Source organism: Schistocerca nitens, chromosome 1 (genome assembly GCF_023898315.1).
Source record: "Schistocerca nitens isolate TAMUIC-IGC-003100 chromosome 1, iqSchNite1.1, whole genome shotgun sequence".
NCBI lineage: Eukaryota > Metazoa > Arthropoda > Insecta > Orthoptera > Acrididae > Schistocerca > Schistocerca nitens.
Genome location: NC_064614.1, coordinates 416,299,557 through 416,325,760, shown reverse-complemented (window position 1 = coordinate 416,325,760; position 26,204 = coordinate 416,299,557). Strand labels below are relative to the sequence as shown.

The 26,204-nt window shown below is 39.0% G+C and overlaps 1 protein-coding gene across 1 annotated transcript in view; it reads right to left on the bottom strand.

The window, feature by feature from the left end:
* The window catches only part of LOC126249963 (beta-glucuronidase-like), a 150,417-nt gene that overhangs the window by 11,476 nt on the left and 112,737 nt on the right, over nt 1–26,204 (bottom strand). The window contains exons 11-12 of the mRNA XM_049951520.1: nt 24,554–24,730; nt 3,826–3,964 (exon numbers count right to left, since the gene is read on the bottom strand). Of these exons, the coding sequence (XP_049807477.1) occupies nt 3,826–3,964; nt 24,554–24,730 (316 nt within the window). The remainder of the gene's footprint in view (nt 1–3,825; nt 3,965–24,553; nt 24,731–26,204) is intronic.

The window sequence follows — 26,204 nt, the reverse complement described above, 5'->3', positions numbered from 1 at the left end:
CCAGCGTGTCCTGTGAGAATTCAACATGAAGTTGCTTTTACTCCAGTGTCAGTAGCTTCATTTCAAGTTTTGTTGACATTTTCGTCATGCACAAATGTTTGGTCACAATGGAATGTGTCAAAAAAGTGCTGATGTTCACCTTTCACTATTTCTCTGATAATCACACAATAGTCCAACATCACCACAGTGTTTCCTTTGGCAACGACCTGGTCATTTCAGCATGTTGATGGCCGGCCAGAGCACAACTCGCTCTCCACCAGTGTGCAGCCATCTTTAAGCTGGTTGTACCAATCCATAATCTGTGTGATGCAATATCATCTGAAGGCTGTCTGAATCTTTCAAATGGTTTCCACTTGGCTATCACCCAGTTTCTCACAAAATTTAATGCAGTAGAGCTGCTCCAGTCATTCCGTCATTTCCCTTGCAGCAAAAAACTGACAAGAGCACTACATACTACCTCACTCAACTGCTGCTTGCCAGCAACTGATGCTATCAACAGCTGGAAAAAAATTCACAAATAAGCGTGAAGGTTCACGGTCAGCTCATGCAAATACGCTAGATTCAAATCCATCAGGTGTTTGCAAAAAAAGAAATAAGGCCGGATACTTTTCTAACAAACATTCTGCACATTTGTGAAGTTGATATAAAGACATGTATCACTCCATACACAAGTTAAAAACTTTTGCAAGAAAAGAACTGATTGTTCTGTCTCACACCAGGCCACTTTAGTAACTATGAATACTACTATACCCCCGCCGGCGAAACATTGCACTTGACAGTTCGCTTTTTGTCTAGTTAGGTTGGCTATACTGTAATAGCGATGTTGCAACAGCAGCCTCTATACACACAGCAGACGATACAGTTTTCCGTCCCGTCTCGTAAATGCAAGCGATTGAGCAATTACAGTGTATATAAGAACTCGTTTTTAGTTGCACTAGACAGGAAGTAAACAACCGTATAATAATGCATGTAAAAGCATAACAGTGCGCACCCTTTCGATAACGGAGCAAAGAAATACAAAAAACAAGCATCTGACGACTGGTACTTTAAAATCAATAATGTACGTAGTTTTCAAAATAAATAATAACCGAGATTGCAATAAATAACCAATATTAGTAATTTTTCACTCACCAATTTACAGCGATAATGGCGCAATTCCATCCAGCTCGTCATCGTCACTGTTGTCCGATTCATCGCCAAAACCGTCTTCATCGTCATCATCAGCAAGACAAATCATTAATTGTTCATGGCCACTGATAATGCCTTCTATTGTCTGTGCTGCTCGTATAAGCTTCTCGACGTGGCCGGCCAGAGTGGCCGAGCGGTTGTAGGCGCTACAGTCTGGAACCGCGCGACCGCTACGGTCGCAGGTTTGATTCCTGCCTCAGGCACGGATGTGTGTGATGTCCTTAGGTTAGTTAAGTTTAAGTAGTTCTAAGTTCTAGGGGACTGATAACCTCAGCAGTTAAGTCCCATAGTGCTCAGAGCCATTTGAACCATTTCTCGACGTGCTCTACTTTTTTTCTCCATGAGGCTGCATCCACAGTCACAAGAACTTCACGCAACAGCTTTTCCACCTCTGTTATTGTAAAGGACTTGTTGTTGTTCCTTACAAACATTTTTACATCACTCCATATTAACTCAATAGGGTTGAAATGGCAGTGATATGGTGGCAGCCTTATTACAGTATGACCCTGCTCCTTGGCAATTTCGTCTACTACTTATGTAGGTGTCGTAGGCTTATTTTCTTTAACAAGAGAATATAACAGAACCTTTGTCATACTCATATCCGCTGCAATATTTCGAGCCTGTAACCACTGCACCATAACTTCTTTCCGATCATTTGTGGTTGGGGCTTTGTTCTGTATCACCGAATGATATGGAGCATTGTCCATTACAATTGTTGTAGGGACAGGAAATTGTTTTAAAAGGTTCCTGAACCACTCAACAAATCGTGTGTGATCCATATCTTCATGGTAATCACCAGTCTTTTTTGATCTAAAAACTAAAAGTGTGTCAGGGACAAAACCACTGGAGGAGCCTGCATGGACCACAATTAATCTAGTTCCTCTTCCCGTCGGCTGATGGCCGCTACTGCTGGGTGTGTTATCCGTCCAACATTTACTGACAGATTCCCCGGCATTAACCCACGTTTCGTCTAGCCAAATTATGGAATGAATGTCTCTGCCCACAATTTTGTGCAAGAAAATGCTACGAGCGGTAACAATATGTGCCTTCTCTAACAGTACTTTGCGTCCGTCTAGCGTTTTGTAACGGAAACCCATGTTTTTTAGCACAATTTTTAGTGATGTTTTACCACCCCTGAAGAGTTCACTTTCTTTTAAAGAGATTAATAACTTAGCTACAGTCGGATACTCTTTTCTGCTGTAGTAAGCATAAACATGCCTACGAATTGCATCAGTCTGGAAAGAATCTGAATCTGTGATAGGACTAGGCCGCTTTTTCTTCTTTCCCGGGGTTGATAAAAATGTATTATTTGATCCAGACAACTCGGAATCATTACGGCTCACTTCAGTATCTTCCAAGTTCTGTAGTAATACTCCCTTACTTACTACGGTTCTTGCACTAATACCAAGAGTTTTCGACGTAAGTTCCACCACTTTGTCGGCAGGAACTGATGGCTGTCCATGAATGCTTACGTAGTTTTTCTTCTGCTCGTAAAACTCAGGAGTTCTGCGTAGTAACTCCAGTGCCTGGCTGTTTAGCGGCACCCCTCGACGCAAAGGATTGTCACTAGGTGAACGAAGTCTTTTCGGTGGCATTTTCCAAGTATGTACACTCACAACGTAACAAAAGTCACAACGATATAGCACACAGTACAACGAAAACACGTGGTAAGCAACATACAATTCACGTCGTATACACATTCACTAAACAAAGCCGGCAACGCGGGAACTTTGACGTCACAGCACGTGAGTAACAGCGGTGCTCACTGCGCTGTGATTGGCTGGCGCCCCACGCTGAACGCCTAGCGCCTATCGTTCTTCACTTGTTACTCTGTTACGCTGCCAACTTCATACGCAAACGTCAAGTGCAATGTTTCAGCGGCCCGGGTATAGTGAGGTAAAATCTTTGAGTGACCATTTCATTATTGTATAGCATTAAAATAAATGTGTTAAGTGTGTAATGTTATACAGACCTTCAAGGACTTGTTAAATTACTTAAAACTACAAGAAATCAAAAGGGAGAAAGTGAAGAAGCACAGTACTGACTTTTTTCCCCAAATAAGGTACAGCATTGGAATTAATATCACTGTTACTAGCATGCAGCCATAGTGACACCAATATGCAAATATAGATTTCACTTTGTTCATAACAATAAATTAGCAACTCTCCTTATTAAAAACAATGAAATTATGTAAGTGAGAGAGTGTGGAGAAGCAACAGCAAATCTTAATATAAATACACAGATATTGTTTTGTGATGTTTTGTGGTAACATACACAAGGATAAAATGTAACCAGTTAATTAGCAAAAAGAAACATAGAAATGATCTTTTCCTAAATTGTGATTTTGATACCAAGCTAATAAATGTGTACACAAGTTAGCAGGCAAAGTTTAAAGAAATCATTTTTGAGATGTATATAAAGAGAAAAATGTTAATTAAGAGATCAGCAGTCGAGAAGACAAAGATAAAATGCATGAGAGAGGCAGAAAAGATGTAGTTAGTTATTAGATATTTTAGAAGAATGAAAAAATAACAAGGACTAAGTAATATATCAGCTACGAATTTTCTAATTCAAATTCTGTATCTAAATATGCATGGATGCTTCAGCATATTCTTAATACTGCTGTTAATTACTTACTTTGAGCAGTCTTGAAATCAGCAAAATTCCATATCATCTCTCCAACAAAATATCCTGTTTCTCTGAGTCTGTCAAAAGCCTTGAAGTACTCAGAAAACAAAACTTCTTGGTATTCTTCTGACCATATGTAATCAGGTAACTGCATTAAAGAAAAACTGAAATTATTGTTTGAAGAATGTTACAAATTAGTTTTATATTGTAAAAACTGTTTCATATGTCTGTTTACTTTGTTCTTCCATTATCTCCATATGATCACCAAGTGTTCATGAAAACTGAAAATGCTATGGAACAATGAAAGCATAGGGAAGAGTCGGGCACATTGAACCATAAAAAATATTTCTCCGTGTTACTCATCCAATAATTTTATTACAGAGTTGTGATTTACAGATCTTACAGTTTAATAATTCAAGTATCAAATGGCCTTATATGATTGCATTGTCATTAATTGTTTTTTAGCTGCACGCCTTCGAAGAAAATTTGGTAAATGGTTCATTGTGCCCCACATGTGGGGTACAATTTTTAGGCACACAGTCATGTAAATTATTTTGGAATTACCAAACATCAATGGACTTGAAGCTGGTTCCAGATTTTAAACATGATTTTTGTCTCTTTCTCACACCATCAGTAGCAGGTCATGGAAGCATGTAAAGTACGTTGCTAGCTGGAACAAAAGCTTCATCCTTTACCTGAGGAAAATAAAACTTCCATTTTTTCACTTTTTTCTCAAATATGATACCTGATAGTCCCCTGCGTCATCCTTTGGTTTCAAAATCTTCCCCACATAGTAAACCGGTGTTTTGTTTTCCAGTTCAAGTTTGGTCAAAACGAAATCATCTGTTTCTGGTAATTTGTCCAAGTCTTCAAAGTTGTACTCAGATTCACCAGACACATCCACATTGGCATCGCTCTCTTCATAATGTAGTCATCTGATTCCTGCTCATAACCTTGACCTTTTTATTGGGATGGTTTGTGGATTGCAACAAATCTTTCTCCGGTGTATCAGCTGCAATTAAACTTTGTCCTCTCGCACGTTTATTGCTCTTCTTTCTGTTCTCTGCTTTTGGATATCCTTGAATTATTTCAGGAGAAACTCCATTAGGAAAAGCTGTTTGGGTGTTAAGCACTGCAGATGGTCCTGCTTGCTGCAGATCTTGTGACTGGCTGACATCGACTGAGGCTTGTCCTGCAGATTGTGCAGCCTTGATATGATGGAAAGAATTAACATCTGAAGTTGTTCTGCTTGCCTCCACGACACTTTCTGTTACTTCGCTGACCATAAAGTCTTCGTCAGTGAAGATGTCTTCATCAAATGGAAACATTCCACATTTCTTGAAAGCCAAACGTATGTTAGTGGGTGTCATTGATCTGTCATGAGCAAATTTGGCACATGCAGCTACATCATAAATAGTGAGAGGAGTGCCTTTCCTGTGTAAGGGTTTGGAATTTAATGCTGAGTAATAAGTTCCCTTGAATGAAGAGATCACTCCTACATCTAGAGGCTGCAGTTTGTTTGAGGTATGTGGGGGTATAGTTAGTATAACCACCCCATTGGCTTTTGCTACATCTATTACCTCAATTGACAGATGGCTTTCATGATTGTCTAAAATTAGAAGCACAGGACTGTCTTTGCTACTAGTGAATTTGTGGATGAAGTGTTTCATGACATCCAAAAAAAAGTTCACTCTTCATCCAGCCAGTCTTTGTTGCTAATCCCGGGGTGCCTGTTGGTGCATTACCAGTACTTATCATATGTTGTTTAAAATGTACTCGAGGAAATATCATTGCTGGGGGTAGGAAAGTACCACGTGCACTGATTATGCAACAGGTGGTCACTAAGACACCACATTCTCCACTAGTAGTTTGAGAAATCTGTTTACTTCCCTTTTATGCCACTACCTTTGGAAGTCTAGCTGGTACAGTTGAGGTACTGGTTTCATCCAGATTGAAAACCCTTGTACCATCAGTGAATGAAGGGTATCTCCAGCAAAGGTCTTTCAAGTTTTTGAAGAAATTCAAAACAGTATACTAATTAAAGGACATTGCTCTGGATAAGCTGCAGCCCTCTGGGGTTCAGATACTTAAAATGGGATTTCATTTCATGAACCCATAGAACCAGTCTACACCAGCCATTCCCTCTGTCCAGTCCTCAGGACATTTCAGACCATTTTTCAAAACCAGCTCACTTGATAAGCGTCTGCATGTTTTAGAGTCAACACCAAAGCATATCTTCAAAGAATGCAACCAATACTCCACTAATTCTTTCTCCTGCTCCACAGAAAATACCTTACAATTGTCATAGTTTGGTGTCAATCTTTCACTGGAACCACATTTAATGTTTTGAACACATTGTCGAAGAGTAGGGTAAGGTATTGAATGATATTTAGCTGCTTGGCGAACTGCCATGCCCTTATTAAGAACATCCTGTACAGCTTTTTGCATAACATTGTGGTCAGTTTTACCTCTGTCCGTCCTCCTGACGTATGAATGAACTACCTTTAAACCTGATAATATAAAACAGGACTGCTGAATGTCTGTAATTTAAAAGCCTTAAATACCTTCACATATGTTTTTACCCATGCTCAGGAAATAAAGTACAGAGTGCTTGTATTGGACAATTAAAAGATTCGTGGGGCACAATGGACCACCCTGAGGCAACATGGACCACAGCTCATTGTGCCCCGGGAGAGCTCGGTTCAATGTGCCCCAACAGTACATATTTCAAACAAAGCTCATATGAGGTTATGTATGAACATTGTTAATATTTGAAAATCTATATCATTAAAATACAGTACTGATATTGTTACAATGACTTACTTTCTCTAAAATCTGGTGACAAAGGATTGAACAAAATTCAATCTATCTATGTCTCCAAAAATTACTTCATTGTCACGAGACTAACATATCACCAGTGCAACACTAATGGCGGGAACTAGATCCTGCAGGAAACAAATAGCAGTCGGTAGAGCAGTACTGACAACATATGCACAGAGGAAAAAATAATTTACCACCTTATACTGAAATTGTGCTACCTGATTCATTGTGCCCAGTGGTTCAGAGTGCCCCACTCTCCCCTACCCTACAAGCAGCAGTTAAAATACTGATTGGAATGGAAGAAATACTACTGATTTTAGTAGATTCATTTACTATTCTAATTTTAGTGAAATTTTTTATCACTGGTTCATGCTGGTGCTAACTTCATGATTTTTACAACAAAAATTAGAAACAAATAAAAAATGTAAGGGACAGACTACACTTGTCAGGTCAAATGTATCAAAGAGATGAGGTTATGTTAGGTCTGACAAAAATGATAAATTTTAATGTTTTGATATTAAAATTAACAGTCATGGGCTACTGAATATAAAGGGAAGTAATAAAATGCATGGGAACAAATACATATAAATTTCAAACTATAAAACTAAAAGTTTAACATTTCTATGGAGTTCTAAACCCCTATGTTGATTCCACTCACAAATACAGCAACAATGCTCATAATCATCATATGTTTTAAGTTGAAAAATCCCCAACAGAGACATTCACCTTAATCAAGCTCTGCATAGTCAGTGCAGCTCAGAAACATTTGGTTAATATTTCAGGTAATAAATGTTCATATGCCATGTTTGATTTTCAATAGCCTTTTCACATCTAATTGTCTGAACTCATACATAATGATTCATTTCCATCAGGTTACCATCCATGGCAAGCCTGTTGCTGAATGCAGATATCTGATTTTAAGAGTAGTCCCTTATTCTCTCATTAAATTAACCATTTTTGTCATTCTCAAAAAGTTATCTGACATGCTAGAATAAATTCGTAAAGAGAGCATGGCCAGGAAAGCTGAATGGTTCCATAGCACATGAAATGTCAATTCAGTTAGTTACTAATACTACCAACTATTTCTGCTGTAATTCTCATTATGCAGAGTGCTATTTTATATATGCTATTCACAGCACAAGCAGATTAGGAATGCCAAAAACAAAAAGATGACATGAACATTAATTTTATTTGGCTTTATTTGTAAATTAGAAACGGAATTTTCAAACTGTAATAGAGAACAATGTGTTAAACATGTCTACTTTGCAACCCTTCTTTTCCCTTCAGACGATTTCTACTTAGCTCATCATTAGTTTCTCTTCATTATACCATCACACACTATCTTACTTATATACTTGAGCAGTGGAAAATCTGGAATGGAATAACAACAGCATGAATTAAAATTCAACACGTAGCGGCAGTCCTGAGAGGAAAATGTGCATATTTAGCAGCAGACTGTTGAACAATCCACTGCTAAATGTGCATATCTGCCATCCAACACCTCCACAGATGACAACCCAGTCTTCATTGCACTCAGGGGACCCAAGAATATGCCTGTCTGCTGCCCAAGACTCTTCTATGTGTGGAATAGTAGTCTATCCTAATTCATATAGTTATTACTTCTATATTTGCTACATAGCCAGTTGTGAAACAAATACTAACAAAGAGATAGAGGGGCTGGCCAGTACTTACCTTAGCTCAGTACAGCCGATAGATACACAAAACAGAACAGAAAATTTACATTCCTAGCTTTCGGAACTTTGTTCCTTCGACAGGGAGGAGGGGGGGGGGGGGGGGGGGGAAGGGGAAGAAGGGAAAGTGGATTCAGTTACTCACAACCCAGGTGATGAAGCAACAGTGGAAAGGTAAACAGGGGGGGTAGCAAAGATGGAGGCATGGGTGTCAGAGGGAAGCCAAAGATATTCTGCTGTAAGTACTGTGCCAGCTTCAAACCAAAGAGGATGCAAACAGAAGTAAAGAAGTATATAGTATAAAGATAAACACAACTATGTAGGATGAAAAGATGCGTGAATGGCTAAAGAGGAAAGGGAAAGAGGAGTGGGGTTGGTTAACGTAGGTTCAGTCCAGGGGGATGGCGGGATGAAAGGATGTGTTAAGAGTGCGAGGTCCCTCACAAGGCCTCACAATGGCTTCCATAGACCTACTCACTCCACCTGAGCCACGTACCCCTACCTTCTACCTATTACCCAATATCCACAAAGAGAACCATCCTGGCCATCCCATTGAGGCAGGCTTCAAAGCCCCAACAGAACGTATCTCAGCTCTGGTAGACCAACACCCCCAACCTATCACCCGCAGACTTCCACCCTACATCAAAGACACAAACCACTTCCTAGAACACCTCAAATCCATTCCCACTCCCCTCCCACCTGAAATCTTTCTTGTCACCATAGATGCTACATCCCTTTACACAAACATCCCACATACCCATGGTCTCTCTGCCCTTGAACAATACCTCTCCCAGTGCCCACCCGATGATCTTCCAAAAACCTCTTTCCTTATCACACTTACCAACTTCATCCTCACCCATAATTACTTCACTTTTGAAGGCCAGACCTATAAAAGAATCAGGGGAATGGCCATGGGTACCAGGATGGCTCCATCCTATGCCAACCTCTTCATGGGCTGCATGGAAGAGGCTTTCCTGAAGACCCAACAGCTGCTTCCCCTGGCCTGGTATAGGTTTATAGATGACATCTTTGTGGTCTGGACTCATGATGAAGAAACACTCCTTAATTTCCTCCATAACCTCAACTCCTTTTCGAATCTGAATTTCACCTGGTCCTTCTCCAAAACCCAAGCCACCTTCCTGGATGTTGACCTTCATCTTGTTGAAGCTCACATCCACACCTCTGTCCACATCAAACCCACAAACAAGCAACAGTTCCTTCGCTTTGATAGCTGCCATCCGCTCCACATCAAACGCTCCCTTCCCTACAGCCTAGGTATTCATGGCAAACGTATCTGCTCCAGTGACGAATCCCTCAACAATTATACCAATAACCTGACCAGTGTTTTCCTCTCACACAACTATCCTGAAGACCTTTTCCACAAACAGATCTCCTGAGCAATACATTCCTCCCCGTCCAACAACAATGTTCCTACCCCCAGACCACACAGAAGCATCGCCCTTGTCACCCAGTATTATCCTGGCCTAGAATACATCAACAAATTGCTCCACCAGAGATATGACTTTCTCAAGTCAAGCCCTGAAATGAGATCATCCCTTGACAATATTCTCCCCACACCACCCAGAGTTGCTTTTTGTTGCCCCCCTAACCTCCGTAACATCCTTGTCAAACCCTAAAATATTCCCAGACCACCTTCTCTACCCAGCAGTTCCTACTCCTGTAACCAACCCCGCTGCAAAACCTGCCCCATGCATCCCCCCACAACCGCCTACTCCAGCCCCGCTACTGGTAAAACATACACAATTCAAGGCAGGGCCATATGTGAAACAACACATGTCATTTATCAGCTGACATGCCTGCACTGCGCAGCCTTTTACATTGGTATGATGACAACTAAACTGTCTGAGCACATGAACGGGCACAGATGAACTGTCCACCTAGAAGATGTCCAATACCCAGTAGCAGAGCATGCCCCCCAGCATAATTCTAGGGACCTAGGAACCTACTACACCGTACATGCCATTTGACTTTTCCCACTCAACACCAGTCCTTTGGAACTGCGGAGATGGGAACTTGCACTCCAACACATCCTTTCATCCCGCCATCCCCCTGAACTGAACCTATGTTAACCAACCTCACTCCCATTTACTCTTCAGTCTTCTCCTCTTTCCCTTTCCTCTTTAGCCATTCAAGCATCTTTCATCCTACATAGTTGTGTTTATCTTTATACTATATACCTTTTTACTTCTGTATGCATCCTCTTTGGTTTGAAGCTGGCACAGTATTTACAGTAGAATATCTTTCGCTTCCCTCTGACACCCATACCTCCATCATTGCTACCCCCCCTTCCCCCCTCCCCACCACGTTTACCTTTCCCCTGTTGCTTCATAACTTGGGTTGTGAGTAACTGAATCCACTTTCCCTTCTTCGCCGTTTTTCCCCTCTCTCCTCCCTGACAAAGAAACAAAGTTCTGAAAGCTAGGAACATAAATTTTCTGTTCTGTTTTGTGTATCTATTGGCTGTACTGAGCTGAGGTAAGTACTTTTACACAGAGTACGGAAAAGAACTTGCCCCCCTTCTAACAGCCGTGTACTGCAAATCTCTAAAGGAACGGAAGGTTCCAAATGATTGGAAAAGAGCACAGGTAGTCCCAGTTTTCAAGAAGGGTCATCAAGCAAATGCGCAAAACTATAGGCCTATATATCTGAGATCGATCTGTTGTAGAATTTTAGAACATGTTTTTTGCTTGTGTATTATGTCATTTCTGGAAACCCAGAATCTACTCTGTAGGAATCAACATGGATTCCAGAAACAGCAAGCTTGTGAGACCCAACTCGTATTATTTGTTCATGAGACCCAGAAAATATTAGATATAGGCTCCCATGTTGATGCCATTTTCCTTGACTTCCGGAAGGCATTCGATACAGTTCCACACTGTCGCCTGATAAACAAACTAATAGCCTACAGAATATCAGACAAGCTGTGTGGCTGGATCGAAGAGTTTTTAGCAAACAGAACACAGCATGTTGTTCTCAATGGAGAGACATCTACAGACGTTTAAGTAACCTCTGGTGTGCCACAGGGGAGTGTTATGGGACCATTGCTTTTCACAATATATATAAATGACCTAGTAGATTGTGTCAGAAGTTCCAATCGGCTTTTCGTGGATGATGCTGTAGTATACAGAGAAGTTGTAGCATTAGAAAATTGCAGCGAAATGCAGGAAGATTTGCAGTGGATAGGCACTTGGTGCAGGGAGTGGCAACTGACCCTTAACATAGACAAATGTAATGTATTGTGAATACATAGAAAGAAGGATCCTTTATTGTATGAATATATAAAATTAATTGTTGGTAAGGCGGGTGCCAGGTTGAGATTCATTGGGAGAGTCCTTAGAAAATGTAGTCCATCAACAAAGGAGGTGGCCTACAAAACACTTGTTTGACCTATACTTGAGTATTGCTCATCAGTGTGGGATCCGTACCAGGTCGGGTTGACAGAGGAGATAGAGAAGATCCAAAGAAGAGTGGCACATTTCGTCATAGGGTTATTTGGTAAGTGTGATAGCGTTACGGAAATGTTTAGCAAACTCAAGTGGCAGACTCTGCAAGAGAGAAGCTCTGCATCGCGGTGTAGCTTGCTGCCCAGGATTCGAGAGGGTGCGTTTCTGGATGAGGTATCGAATATATTGCTTCCCCCTACTTATACCTCCCGAGGAGATCACGAATGTAAAATTAGAGAGATTCGAGCACTCACAGAGGCTTCCCGGTAGTCATTCATCCCGCGAACCATACGCGACTGGAACAGGAAAGGGAGGCAATGACAGTGGCACGTAAAGTGCCCTCCGCCACACACTGTTGGGTGGCTTGCAGAGTATAAATGTAGATCTCCCGCATGCTCATTGGCTGCACTTAGCTGTGACCCTTGCAGTGTTGGAATATGTGAACACACTCATTCAAGGTGGTTCACAGATCACCATCTAAGACCTCTCTGCACATCTTGACATCTCTGCTGCCAGTGCTGACACACTCATTCAATAGTTGGGGTACTCAAAGGTGTACACCCTCTGGGTTCTTTGACACCTAACAAAAGATCGTAAAGTGCAACTAATTTCTTGGTTCAGTTTTTTTTTAAATCATCGCAGATGATGAAACATAGCTTCATCACTTTGAATGAGAAAAAATGGAAATCATGGGGTGGTACCACACCACCTCTCCTCCGAAGAAAAAGTTCAAAGCCACACCCTCAGCCAGTAAAGGCATGGCAATGACTGATATCCTCCCTCATGGTACAATGATCAACTCTGAAGCATATTCTGATACCCTCAGGAAATCCAAGAATGAACTTCAGTATTTTCATCACCCCAAAAATGCAAATGAACTTCTCCTTCTTGATGACAACACAATACCTCACACAAGTCTGCTCACCTGAGAGGAGCTCAAGTAACTTCATTGGACTGTTCTGCTTCATCCACTCTACAGTCTAGGTCTCACACCTTCTGACTTCCATTTGTTTGGCACAATGAAGGGTGCACTCCATGGAAAGCAGTACATGGGTGATGGGGCGTTTGCTGATGCAGCAAGGTGTTTGTTCCAGTGTTGACAATAGAGTGGTAGCATACGGGCATTCAGGCCTCCCACTAAGTGGCATAAGGCCATCACAATAGATGGAGACTGTGTTGAAAAATATGGTTTTGTAGTCAAAAGAGTGGTGAATAAAATAGTGTATTTGAATCCTGAATAAAACCAGCCTCCTTCAGAAAAAACCAGCCTCCTTATTGAACACCACTCGTAACTTGTTGAGTTTCAGTGTTCTTTCAGTTTTGTGGCAGTGCAGTCTGGCTCTGGTTGTGTTTTCCATTATAATGATTGTAGTTCCTCTGCCAGAATGTCAAAAATTGTAAATCACTGCCATTGGGCTTAAGAAGTGTTTTATACATTTGTATTATCCATGTATGTGTACACTATATTATGCATTATTCTAATTATGTTTTGGTGTTGGCACTAATTACAGCCTATGCTAGGGTTCTTAACTGTCAATAGTTGTTTCAATTGATATTATCAGATTTTCATAAATATTTATTCTGAAATCTGAAAGTCTCTTGTTTTTGTAAACTTGTGTGTAACCTGGAGTTGTCTGTTTTCAATTTTTATTATTGTGTATACCTTATGCATTTCCATGTTTTAGGGGAGTCTTTCAGATGTTTTAATTACCAGGTATGACCAGTTTAATGCCCTGGGAAAAAGCCGCCAATTTACATCATCTTAACAGGTAGTATGTATATCAAGGCTTGGTAACAGAAACCACCTCCTTTTTGTAAGTTGTGTACCATAACACTCGTTATTATAAATTTTTTTAGTGCTGGTGGAGCATGTATTTAATTCTTATATACTTGTATTAAGCTTAATGGTGATGAACATGTGTGGATTCAATTGGTTTTTGTGTTAAGAACAACACTGGTCTCAAAATAAAATAATTTGGTGTTTTTTGGAGGCTAAATAGGTTTCAGTAGTACTTTTCCACCATTCTCTCCTCACACTCTACCTAATTGCATAGTTAAGGTTACAATATAAACTCTTACCTACATTCTCTACTATTACTGTATGATTGTTGAAGGAAAGTTCTTGTAGAATGTAAATGAAGGGCTTATTTCAATAGTGGAACAAGTCCACTTTTCAAAAAAATAGAGTTACGCTCATGTACATACTCACACAAGTGGTTTGTAATTTATTTGCATAGTGGGACAGCTCCAGCTTCATCCTGCTGCCAACAGTGTGCACCTCAATGCTGACCCATTAGAGAAAGAAGCAGGAATTTATTTTAGTAGTGGTACAAGATCCGTGTGCTTTTGTGCATTGCAGTGTTTGCTATTTCTTGTGAAGATGATGGATTCAGGACCATTATCAAGTGACTGTGATACAATTGATGATCCACTTTTTCAAATGGTTTCAGGTAAAAAGAATTACTTATTTTTATCCCAGCATTATAGACATTTTGTTCCAAAAAAGGAATATTTGAGAATGAAGGTTATGTTGAAAGTAACAATGAAAAATGAGGGTGTCCATCTTAATGTATTTCACATATACATGTGTTTTCAATCATGTGGTGCTGCATAAACCATAACTTGTGTTACTTTCTCTCTAGATACCAGTACCGATGATGATGAAACATCCAATGAAAGTGCAAAAAATGATGGAACAGGAGACATTGTTACTGATGCCTGTGTGAACGGTGCAGTCGCAAATATGCAGGAAAAAAGGAAGTGTACTCAAAGCAAGAAGGGTGCAAGGGAAACAGACACATATGAAAAGCATATTTGAAAGAAGAAAATGGAACACTGGGGAGTTACACATCACAGTAACTGGTAAAATAATTCCTCCAAAAACATTTCACAATGTGGACTATGGGTGTGTACATAAATGTTTCAATAAAATTTCAGATGATGAGAGGAAGACATTATTTGATTATTTGACAATTTCTGGACAATGGGTGATATTATTTGCCAAAATAGTTATCTGAATCGTTTATGCACGTATCTTCAGTTAACCACCGATGGCCAAGATATGGCTCTGGTTCTCAGAAAAACTGAATATCGATTACATGTGAACGGAAACAGTGCAACTCTCTAACTTTTTAACAAAAAGTAAGGAAGAAGGTTCACCTCACCTAGATGGAAGGGGCAAACATCAGAACAAATTATCTGTACCAGAAGGTCTGATAAATGATGTAAAGGAACACATCAAACGCTTTCCAGTTTCCGAGAGCCATTATGCAAGGAAGGATAATCCCCACAAAAGGTTTTTAAATCTTGAGCTATGTGTCACCAAAATGTATGATTTGTACAAATATAAATGCATGTCTCAGAATAAAGAAATTGTGGGGGAGAACATCTATCAAAAAATCTTCAACAAAGACTTCAACCTGTCATTTTGACCAGCACATAAACACACTTGCTCATTTTGTGACAAATTGAGCTTTGGAATGGACACTTCTACCAATGCAGAAGAAAAAACAAAGCCTAACTGAAAAGGAGCTTCACCTTAGGAGGGCTGAAGCTGAAAGAACAGCAATGGCTACAGACAGATCATGTAGTAAAGAGGCAGATTCCCAGATGTTTGTGTTTACCTTTGACCTGCAAAAAGCACTTGCATTTTCTAAACTGACAACCTTGATATCGTTCTACAAAAGAAACATGTACGTATATAATTTTGAATGCCACAATTTAGCTGATGGCAAAATCCATATGTATATTCAGGATGAAGCATCTGGATCAAGGGGTTCACAGGAAATTGGTACCTGTTTATTCAAACATATTGAAAAGTGTGTCACTTCTCAAAAACAGGTAGTTGCGTACAGTGACATGTGTGGTGGAAAAAAACAGGAACATAAACATTGCTCTAACACTAATGAAAGTGACACAATCTCCTCAATTTCATGTCAACATTATTGATTTTAAGTTCCTGCTCCCAGGTCACTCATACCTGCCAAATGACAGGGATTTTGCCAAGGTAGAAAAACAATTAAATAAGAAATAGTTTCTGTTTTCCCCAGATGATATTTTTGTAACAGTTAGGAAAACTGGCAGAAAAAATATGTTTCTGTGCACAGAAATGAAGCATTCTCACTTTTTAACACTGAAACAGTTACAAAATGCTGTGGTAAGAAGGAATCAAAATGAGGAGTATGTTCTATGTAATTAGTTGAAAATAGAATGGATGCATTTTGATAGGCAGAAGCCATACAAAATGCTCTACAAGGAAACACTGAATGATGACATTGACTTCCACATCCTACACTTTGCTTCCAAACATGCTAGAGGGAGACCACATGAATTCTACAGAGACAATTTTACCCATACATGAGAAAAGTGCTGAAAAAGAAAAAGCAGGATATGCTTGATTTGCTCCCTTATATTCCAGCTATCAAACATAGTTATTTCCTTGCTCTACAAACAAACGACAGCGATCTGGAACATGAAGAAGAAGAAGAAGAAGATGATGATGATGAGGAAGAATGTAATCCTTATTTTTACAGAAACCAATTGACCTGAAACATATCTGACAGTGTAGTTCAATTATACATGTGAATTTAATAAGAAGGTGTACATCAAAACTGTAATAAAAATTATTTGCAATAAAAAAATTAATAAATTTATATACAATGTTCAATTTATTTTATTTCAATAGTGGTGCAGCTCCATTTTCTCCACTTTTCTGCCTATAATGCTGCTGAAATTAATGATCCAAACAAATAGAAAGAAAGGTTCATCTCTAGCAACAAGCCATATACTTGAATATTTCTGGTATCTCAACTGCAGATTTTTCAGAATTCATCTAACTTCAGGAGTCTGTATCTCAAAATGAACAAAACTGGACTTGTACAACTATTGATATAAGCCCTTCAAATAATTTAGGATTAAATGAGACCACTCACCAAAAAGTAGAAGTGTTGAGTTATTGATAGGCACACACAAAAGAAGGAAAACTTGCTAGCTTTTGGAGTTAGTGGGTAGAGTGACAGTGCCAAAGATATTTTGTGGTAGGTGGCTAGTTGCAGTGGGGGTAGTATCAGGTGGGGACATTAGAGGGAGAGGGAGACAGTAGGTGGGGAGAGGGCCTGGGGTTGGGTGTCTAGTGGCTTGGAGGGAGGGCAGTTTGGTTTCTAGGAATGCCGGAGGGAGGGGTGGCAGGTATAGTTGTAATGGCTGGTGGGGAGCAGCATACACTGATGGTGACATCAGGATGAAATATTGAAGGAGTCGCTGGAGGGAGGGGTGGCAGGTGTAGTTGTAATGGCTGGTGGGGAGCAGCATAAACTGAAGGTGACATCAGGATGAAAACCTGAAGGAGTGACAAGACAGATGAAGGGGAAACTTTTGTGTGGCAGGTGTAAGGACCTCAAGTTGCATCCTCCAACCAACAATTTCCCCTTCCTACATCCTGTCATCCCCTGGGTGAAAAAAAAAAACAAGAGTCAGGATAACTTTGTGCAAAAATTATGTTTTTTCATGACAACACACATTCACACATGGCTAACTGCACACGAGAGGTCCTATGGTGTTTTGGATGGGAGGTGTTTGATCATCAATTATACAGCCCAGATTTGGTGCTGAGTGACTGCCACTTCTTCCCAGCAATGAAGACATGGCTTGCTAAACAATTCTTTGACACTGCTGTCAAACTGCATGCCAGTATAAACCAGTGACTGCAATTGCAGGTGGCAAATTTCTACAGAGACAGTATTGAAAAGCTTGTGCCGTGACATAAGTGCCTCAATGTTAATGGCCATTATCTAGAACAATAGCTTCTTCTCTGGTGTATTTCATCCCATTTTTGTTATATGGAACAAATTAGTAGAATGTCTTTTGCATTGGACATGAGAAAGGTCAGTAAAATACACAGATATCAATAAAATAAACACATATTATGAACAACATTTATGACTGCAGTGATACATGAAATTATACATGAAAATATTACTTACATGTCAGCTTTCCTACAAAAGCATGCCATGTGAAAATATCACCAAAGAAATCCAGCTGTTTGTAGTTAACATGCAAATGTAAGCAATTTGGTACACATTTTATATATTTGTTGGTGTGTAGAGAAGCAATAGGCAGTAGTATAAATTTGAGAAAACTGCTGGTCTCAAAGATTTTCATACAAAGTTCAAACAATAGCATTTGAAGAAAATATCAGTGAAGTTATATCAGTAGTGAGTATTTACAGAAATCAAGTAAGTGGGAAACATCATGCGCAATGAGCTGCATACAGATATCGCCAGTGTCCACAGTAGGCACTACAGAAAAGAGTCATAATAATCATTATTAAAACTGTAAAAAATATGATTCATGAGGTTCTTTAGACATGATTGGTAGACCAGATATTTTCAGCTACTTAGCCAGTTTCCATATTTAAACACAATATTTTATTGATGCAGTTATCGTCTTCAGGTGATACAAGTAGTGGTGGAATGTGCGCTTGCAACATATAATGGAGAAAACCATGTTAGGTTTCAAAATATTGTGCTAATCATCAAGATGGATATAGACCTCAAAATAAAATTTTTGGTAAACAGCGTAACTTTACACAGTTTTTTAACAAGGTGATGATCTTGCCTGTTACCTGTAGCTACTTTTAACAATTTATAATATAAATATATTAGCATAGGATATTAAAGATGCATCTAAAACAGACTTTACAAGAAAATTTTGCTGAAATGTGCCACTTAAATTATAGCTCCTGTATCATTAAAAACTAATAGGATGACCCAGGGTAAACATTTGTTCAAGAAATTTTGTTAAAAAGAAGACAAATATTTTTATTTTGAGATTGCAATGCAATATCATGTACCTTTCTGAAAAAAAAAACTTCAGTTGCTTACAAGGCATAATATAAAGGTGGTTGAAAAATCTTGACACTATCCTGATATCACTACAATACTTTTTCCCTAGAGGGTTGTACAGCATTCGACAGGCTGTGTGTGAAATTGCAAGTCATTTCACCAAGCAGCTGACTATAGACTGCTGATTTGAATAAGGTTCAGTGAGTGAATTGGTAACAGAGCAAGGTGGGATTATTCCACTCTCTCCTATGCAAGAACTGATGCAAATATTTCTTTTCTTTTCTGATTTTTTAGTAGTAGTACATATATGATACTTGTATGCAAAATAATAATTTCACTAAAACTTTATTATGCACAGGGAAGTTCTCTGATACTGATGATACTGGTATGGTATATTTAGTTCTGATGCAAATATCTTATTTAAAGAAATATTCACAATTTATGGTATCTGCAGAATATGTGCATTTCAAAATTCCATAGCGTTAAAAATTATTTGTTTTAGGATTGAACTAACATATCTGGAAGCTCTCGCTCTCCTCTCTCAAGCAAATATTGTACTTTTTCTGTAAACATACTATTTCAAAAGTTAACAGTACCATGAAGAGGATAGATTGCTACTCACCATGAAGATGACACCATGAGTTGTAGACAAGAACAATGAAAAGACTGTTACATATTGAGCTTTTGGCCAAAGCCTTCTTTGAAAATGGAAACACACACACAGTCACACAAGTAGGCACACTTCATGCAAATATGACCGCTATCTCTGGCCCCTACAGCCAGAATGTAGCTCTTTCATTGACTGAAAGCAGCACCACGGAGTAGGGCATGGAAGTGGGAGGGATAGCAGGATATATGGATAGGGGAGAGAGAGGGCTGTTTGGCAGGTTGTGCAGAGACAAGATGGTAGTGGGTCAAGGCTGCTAGGTACATCATCAGGATGCTGTACGGAGGGAGAGTGTGAGGGTGTGAAGAGTGGACCAGAGAAGGGGAAAAGATCAGTTGGTGTGCTGGCAGAGAGAGGCACACAATGAAAGTGTGGGATTGTGAACTGGGAGGAAGTGGTAGGACAGAGACAGTACCAGCCATTGCTTCTACACCAAAATATCTCTTCCATACAACCTAGTCTCCTGGGGACAGCATATTTGCAATGACAAGAACTCCCTTGCACAGTATGCTGAGGGTCTCCCAAAGGCCTTCAAAAACAGGCACTAACCCCCAGACCTAGTCCAAAAACAGATTTCCTATGCCATATCCTCACATACCACCATTTCTCTGACCACCCCAAGAAAAGCTACCAAGGAGCACCCCATCTGTCATTCAATATAACCTCAGACTGGAACAACTGAACCACATCTTCCATCTGAGCTTTGATTGTCTATCATCATCCCCTATTATGAGGGACATTCTATCCAAGATCCTTCCTACCCCTTCTAAAGCAGTGTTCCATCACCCACCCAACCTCAACAGCATCTTAGTCCATCTCAATACCACTTCCAATCCCTATCCCTGTGGAAGACCCAGATGCAATCCCTACTCAGTCCACCCACCCAGCAATTACTATACAAGTCCAGTGACAGGCTTACCTTATCCATCAGAGGCTGAGACATCTATGAAAGTAGGCATGTCATATACCATCTTTCCTGCAGTCACTGCACAGCCTTTTATACTGATATGGCTACCAGCCAGCTGTCCACAACGATGAATGGCCACTGCCAAACTGTGGCCAACAGCAAAGTGGACACCACTGTGGGGCAATATGCAGCTGAACATAAAATGCTCAATTTGAATGGTTGCTTCACAATCTGGGTCACTTAGAACCCCCTGTACTCAACAAGCTTCTCTGAACTGCATCCTTACAACACATTCTCTGCTCCCAAAATTATCCCAACCTCAACCTATGATAACTGTCTGTACCACACACTCCTCCCAACATTTTCTGCCCCCTCTGTCCTATCACCTCCTCCCTATCCATGTCCTCTCATCTTCACTGTGCACCACTCTCTGCCAACGCATCCACTAATTTTGTTCGTGTTCTTTCTCTGTTCCTTTCCTTTTCTCCTGAAACCCTCCCCTCCTCCCCCTCCCAACGTTGTGCCTAGCAGCCTTTTCCTACTGTCATATAGACCCTGTAAGCTCCACCAGACAGCCTTGTTCTATCCCCCCTCCCCCTCCCCCATCTGTATCCTGCTATTCCTCTCCCTTCCCTGGCCCAGTCTGGTTGGTGTTTTCATTCAACACGGGAGTTGCATTCTGGTCATAACAGCCAGAGATAGTGGTCATGTATACATTAGGTGTGCCTACTTATGTGCTCCGTGTGTTTTCTTCTCTGAGGAAGGCTTCAGCCAAAAGTATAGTATGTGCCTCTCTACAACAACACATCATCTGTATGGTGATTAACAATTTTTGCAATATTATTGATATCCCAGTCTGACCTTTCCAGTGTTTTATTTCAAAAGTTATTCATATTAAAATTTTTATGTTCCAGTTTTCAAATGTTAAAATGTAATTCTTTCCAAAATCTAATGTCATAGTTCTGTACCAATGATTTTTCAGTTTCTGAAAATGTGTACTTTCATTTAAATAACCAGTACCTTTGTTAATTATTACAAGTAGAAAATTTAATTCTCTCAAAACATTTCATTGAACTTTGGCAATCCCCATGGACATTAAACAGCCATCCCATAAAACAGTTATGATAACTTTGCCATATACAACACTTCTTCACTGCCTATTGTATCTCTGTTTCTTTTAATTTTCCCATATTTTATTTCAGTATCTAAAATGGAATAGCATAGTATTTTCTCAGTTTGTAATTTCTGTAATATGCACATCTAAAAACTGGTGTACAATAGTAGTTGGAGGCTAGCATTTGTTATGCAAACATTGTGTAGTCAGTATCAAGTCATAGTTGGACAGCTTAAGTGTACAGTTACTATGTACTAGTCAGTCAGGGCCCAGCGGTGAACTTGTTGTAGGGAAGCAGCCTACTCACGCTGTAGTAAATTCACATCAGTCTTTCCATTGTGTGCCAGCCAGTCTGCTGTAACTAGCTCTGACGTCATAAATGTTGCGCAATACTTTAAAAATCAAGCAAATAACCTAGAACTTTTCTGGCATGTCAGAAGTAATACTAAATTAATATATGTTAAATATCAGTTCGATAACTTTAGCCGTTTTCGAGATTTGGACGTTTTTCTGTAAAAATCATTGGCGCAACAGAAAAGAGCTAGAGACTTCAAAATTTATATTTAGATTCATCTTTCATAATGATTTAATAAAAACAGTACTTTGGATTTCACAAATTAAGATTTTAGTGGAAATTCATGATTTTCTGGTTTTCGTCTCAAAACTGAAGGAAGCAAGATAGATTAAGTAGGCTATTAACTAAGGCTAGGATGTTTAGATTTAAATAGGTTGGAGGTCCGCTATGATTATGAAGATGTGAAAAGTTTCTTTTGAATACCTATAAAATTATAGCGATAGCGGATCTCAAAAGGGACAGTTCAGAGCTCATCTACTGCGTGCAGTGTAATTTAATTAATTCTCTCGCCCAAAATATTTAACTTCGCCACGTCAAAATTTTATTATCAATACTTACCTGCGTGCTGAATGCACATTTAAATTAAGAGCTTCATCGGCCATCAGCAAGAGAAGCTATAATTTATTATGTAACTTGAAGTGGTGCATTACTAGCCCAGCGGCTAGTCGGGAGAGCCGATTTGATCAGGCGTTCCCTTAGCCGTCCGCACCGCGGCTTTATATATAAGAACGTTGCGTGAGGAAGCAAGGCCCCAGTTCTCTCCAGACGCTGAAGAACACGCCATCTGTGTCGGGAGTCGCGTCGCATCGGTATCACTGCGACAAACAGCCTCGGGTGCCGTATTAAGTTACTAGAGATACGCGGAACCATGAAAGCGTTTCAAGCAAAGTGTTAATTCTGTGATGATTTTCATTATCTAGCTTCAGTTTGTGTATTGTCGTATTTTCACGTGCCGTCGCGGGACAGACATTCTACCAATAATTTAGCGTGGCGTTTGATGAAACTAATCATCAAATTATGGCGAGCATTCATTTCAACATTTAATTCGGACATTTATGGTTGCATCAGCGCATTAGACTCTGAACTGCTCTGTTAGTTAGGTTGTAGGGATACTTGTGTTTTTTATCAGTGAATTTCAGAATATACTCAACTATTTTGGAAAATCGTTTTTGATTAGAAATCCCGGACAATCACCTAATTCCTCAGAGCTATAAGCTGCAGCTATAATGGTATTCTCAGATAAAGTGGGCACTAGGAACTCTAATTACAGGCCTCACATTTTGTTAAATCACTTTCTGGGTGCTAAAAAGTAAAAAGAGAGCCAGTGTTGAGAACGGCGAAAGACAGCGTAAATAACATGCTAAATGCCAGGAACTGTTTCAAAATGCAAGCTTTTATACAGCAACAATATTTTTCTCTCCAAAAACCGCCGCCCCACATTTTAAACAATCTGTGTTTCATCATGTAATTTTTAATGAGTTTGCACCTGCTAGCCAAGCAGTACTGTTGCTATTTCATCAGTCAGTTACTGCTCAGCTGTTGAAATGTAAAGTTATTATGCTTCCACTTGAAAGATTCTGTTAAACCACTCATAGTTTACATGAAGAACTAACCTATGAAATGTTAAAATAACCAATTACAGGCTGACCATCACCGTAGTAAGCAGTATCAATAAATATGAAGAGATCAAAATGTACTGTCTGCAGTGTTGTGTACATTGTTTAACAACTGTGCACTGTCTGATGTTGGAAGTTGGTATATAGATGATCCTGAAATTGACAAGATTTTAAGGATTCAAAAGAATGTGCTGACTGCATTCTGCATTAAGAATTGCACATAAGAAAGCTCTGTGCAAGATGGGTCCTGCATTTACTCCCTGATGATCAGAAATGAATTCACACAACAATTTCTGGACAGTATTTAACACATACACCTATCTCTAAAAACAAAAGTAATGTTCTTCATCATTATGTCACAATGGATAAAACACAGAGTCACCCACTATATAACAGAATGACAACAACAATGAAAACAGTGGACAGAAGCCATTTCTTCAGCTGTGTGGAAGATGAAGACAGTGTCAACTGCATAAAGGAAACTGGTATTTTGGTGTATAAAAGGAGTTCTGTTAACTGTTTGTCTTCAAAAAGGTAAATGAAAATATGGGTAGATTATTGTAACCTTCTAACAAATCTTGATATCAAAATTCAGGACAAATGACTTGGTCTGCAGAAGAAGAAATGTCGTATTACATTAAGACAATCCATATACCAATAAAAATGACTTGGCAATGGGAAAATTCTGTGATCTGTACAACTTCCACCCTATTCCCTGATTTGGCTCTCACAGGGTTATGTCTCCTCCCAAAATTCAAAGTTCTTCTTACTGATCAGGAAGAACAAGCAACAGTGATTTTAGTTGTAGATATGTATTTGGTAGTGTCACTAAAGGGATGGAATAATGTCACTGCAACATAAAGTGAATAAGGTGTATCAATGTTAAAAGAGAGAATGTTAAAAATAGAAGGGATGTGAAATAAAAAATTCTCATTTTCACCATCAGACTGAGAAGTTTTCAGATGATCTGCCTAATATCTCTACTGCTTCCTGACTCCTACACTTATTTTGTGTGGGAAGATTGGATCTTTTCAGTGGTGAAGATTCAGAAACCAAAATAATACATATGCATCAGTGCACTGGTGACTGCTTGTATAGTACTAAATTTTGTGGTTGATATTAGTTTTCTTTTACTCTATATCATGTATACTACAATTAAAAATGAAAATCAGAATGATATCTAACACATTGTTTATATCTGAGACTGTTCAGTCAATGCTGATCAAATAATTGGAGTAATATTTGATTTAGATTTCCTTACCAAATGCAGCCCCTCCATGGTATCTGCTCCATATTCAGTTATTATTATTGGTTTGTTATACTTTGTCCTCCAGTTGCCTATTTCCATCACTAATTGTGGCAGAATGGTCTCTGTAAGTCCTCCATTCTCATACCATCCAAGGTAACGGTTAACTCCAATGATGTCCAAAAACTGACTCTGCAAAATTCAGACACCAGTATTATTTCCACTGTCAGAAAGTAATAAACACAATGAAGTGATTAAAATCAGAATGGTGTTAAACAAGCAAATCAGTAAATTTAAATGAATCATATCTGCTGGTTTCCTTGAAGAGGTATCTGGCATTTAAAAATTATTTTGATATACATATTGTATGGTATATTTCAGTCATAGTTGTTTTTATAATTAGGTGATCTCATAAATAAAACACATATCAGGAAAGATCAGTGCAATACTGGAAGACTACATTGATGCTGTGTTTTAACTCATGCCTCTTACTGAATCATAAAAGTTTTCTATTTTAATGTTATTTATGGTATAGGTGTGTAATGTCTTCCTGTAACACTACAAAATCATGAAAACAGTACTCACATAAAGGCCTAGTAAAAAATTTTAGAACTTGTGTTACACTTGTCTATGAGTGATACAAATAAAGAATTACAGATTTACACTAATGCAAATTTGCTGAATCCAAAAATGAATATATTTTAATGTCACTCAAGGGTATGATAAGAAAATATTCATATCAATCAATAAATCATATCAGAGAGCAGTTTGATGTGCTTTGTAACTATTACCAACCACATTTATTTGTTTTATCAAATATCACCATTCACTATCCACTGAAAGATACATTTAGGTCTATTGTTGACTGACACTATTCTGTATTTTTGGAGTCAAGTACATCAATTTTTGCAGCATATGTAATTAAAATTTGGAGTTAAGACATCTAATCCACATGGTGTTATAATGTATACCACTCATATGTTACGGTATTCCACAAGAATGTGTAGAATCAGTATAGACTCCTAGCATGTGGCTATCATACAAACCAAAGATGAGCAAGACTCATCCAATAATGTGATCTTATGTTTACTCGTATGCCACTGACTATATTCTGGTATAGATTGCATTTATAGACACTAACAGTACAGGAACAATATCTAGCATGTACAGTACAAATCCAACCATAGGCACGATGATGTGTACTATCAACAGGCACAAATGCAATGAACTGTAGATAGTTGCAACAGTAACTTCTGCCTCAGGATTTTTGGTTACTAACAACATTCCTTCCTTCAGTGTACTACTAGAATTAAATTCCAATAAATGCAATGCCAAACCTAAAGCTATTGGATGTATAAAACTAATTCCCTGCTCAGGAGGTACTTGTCTATTAGCTGAACTGGTCACCAACTAGAAATACATAATTTACCATCACTTGGCAACTAGTTGATTGTTCTGTAATTCTAATTGCGAATGAAATGGGCATTTTGTTGGAGATACCTGGTAAACAATACCTCAACTTCCCATGAGATGTCTTTTAATTGAAGCCCTCACTTCATCTTCACAAAATTATGATTTGTAACAGCACTTTAGTTGCCCCAGTACAAAACTGTAGTGATTTTCTTCATAAGTTTGTAATTTTTTTGTCTTGTATTATGTCTCTCAG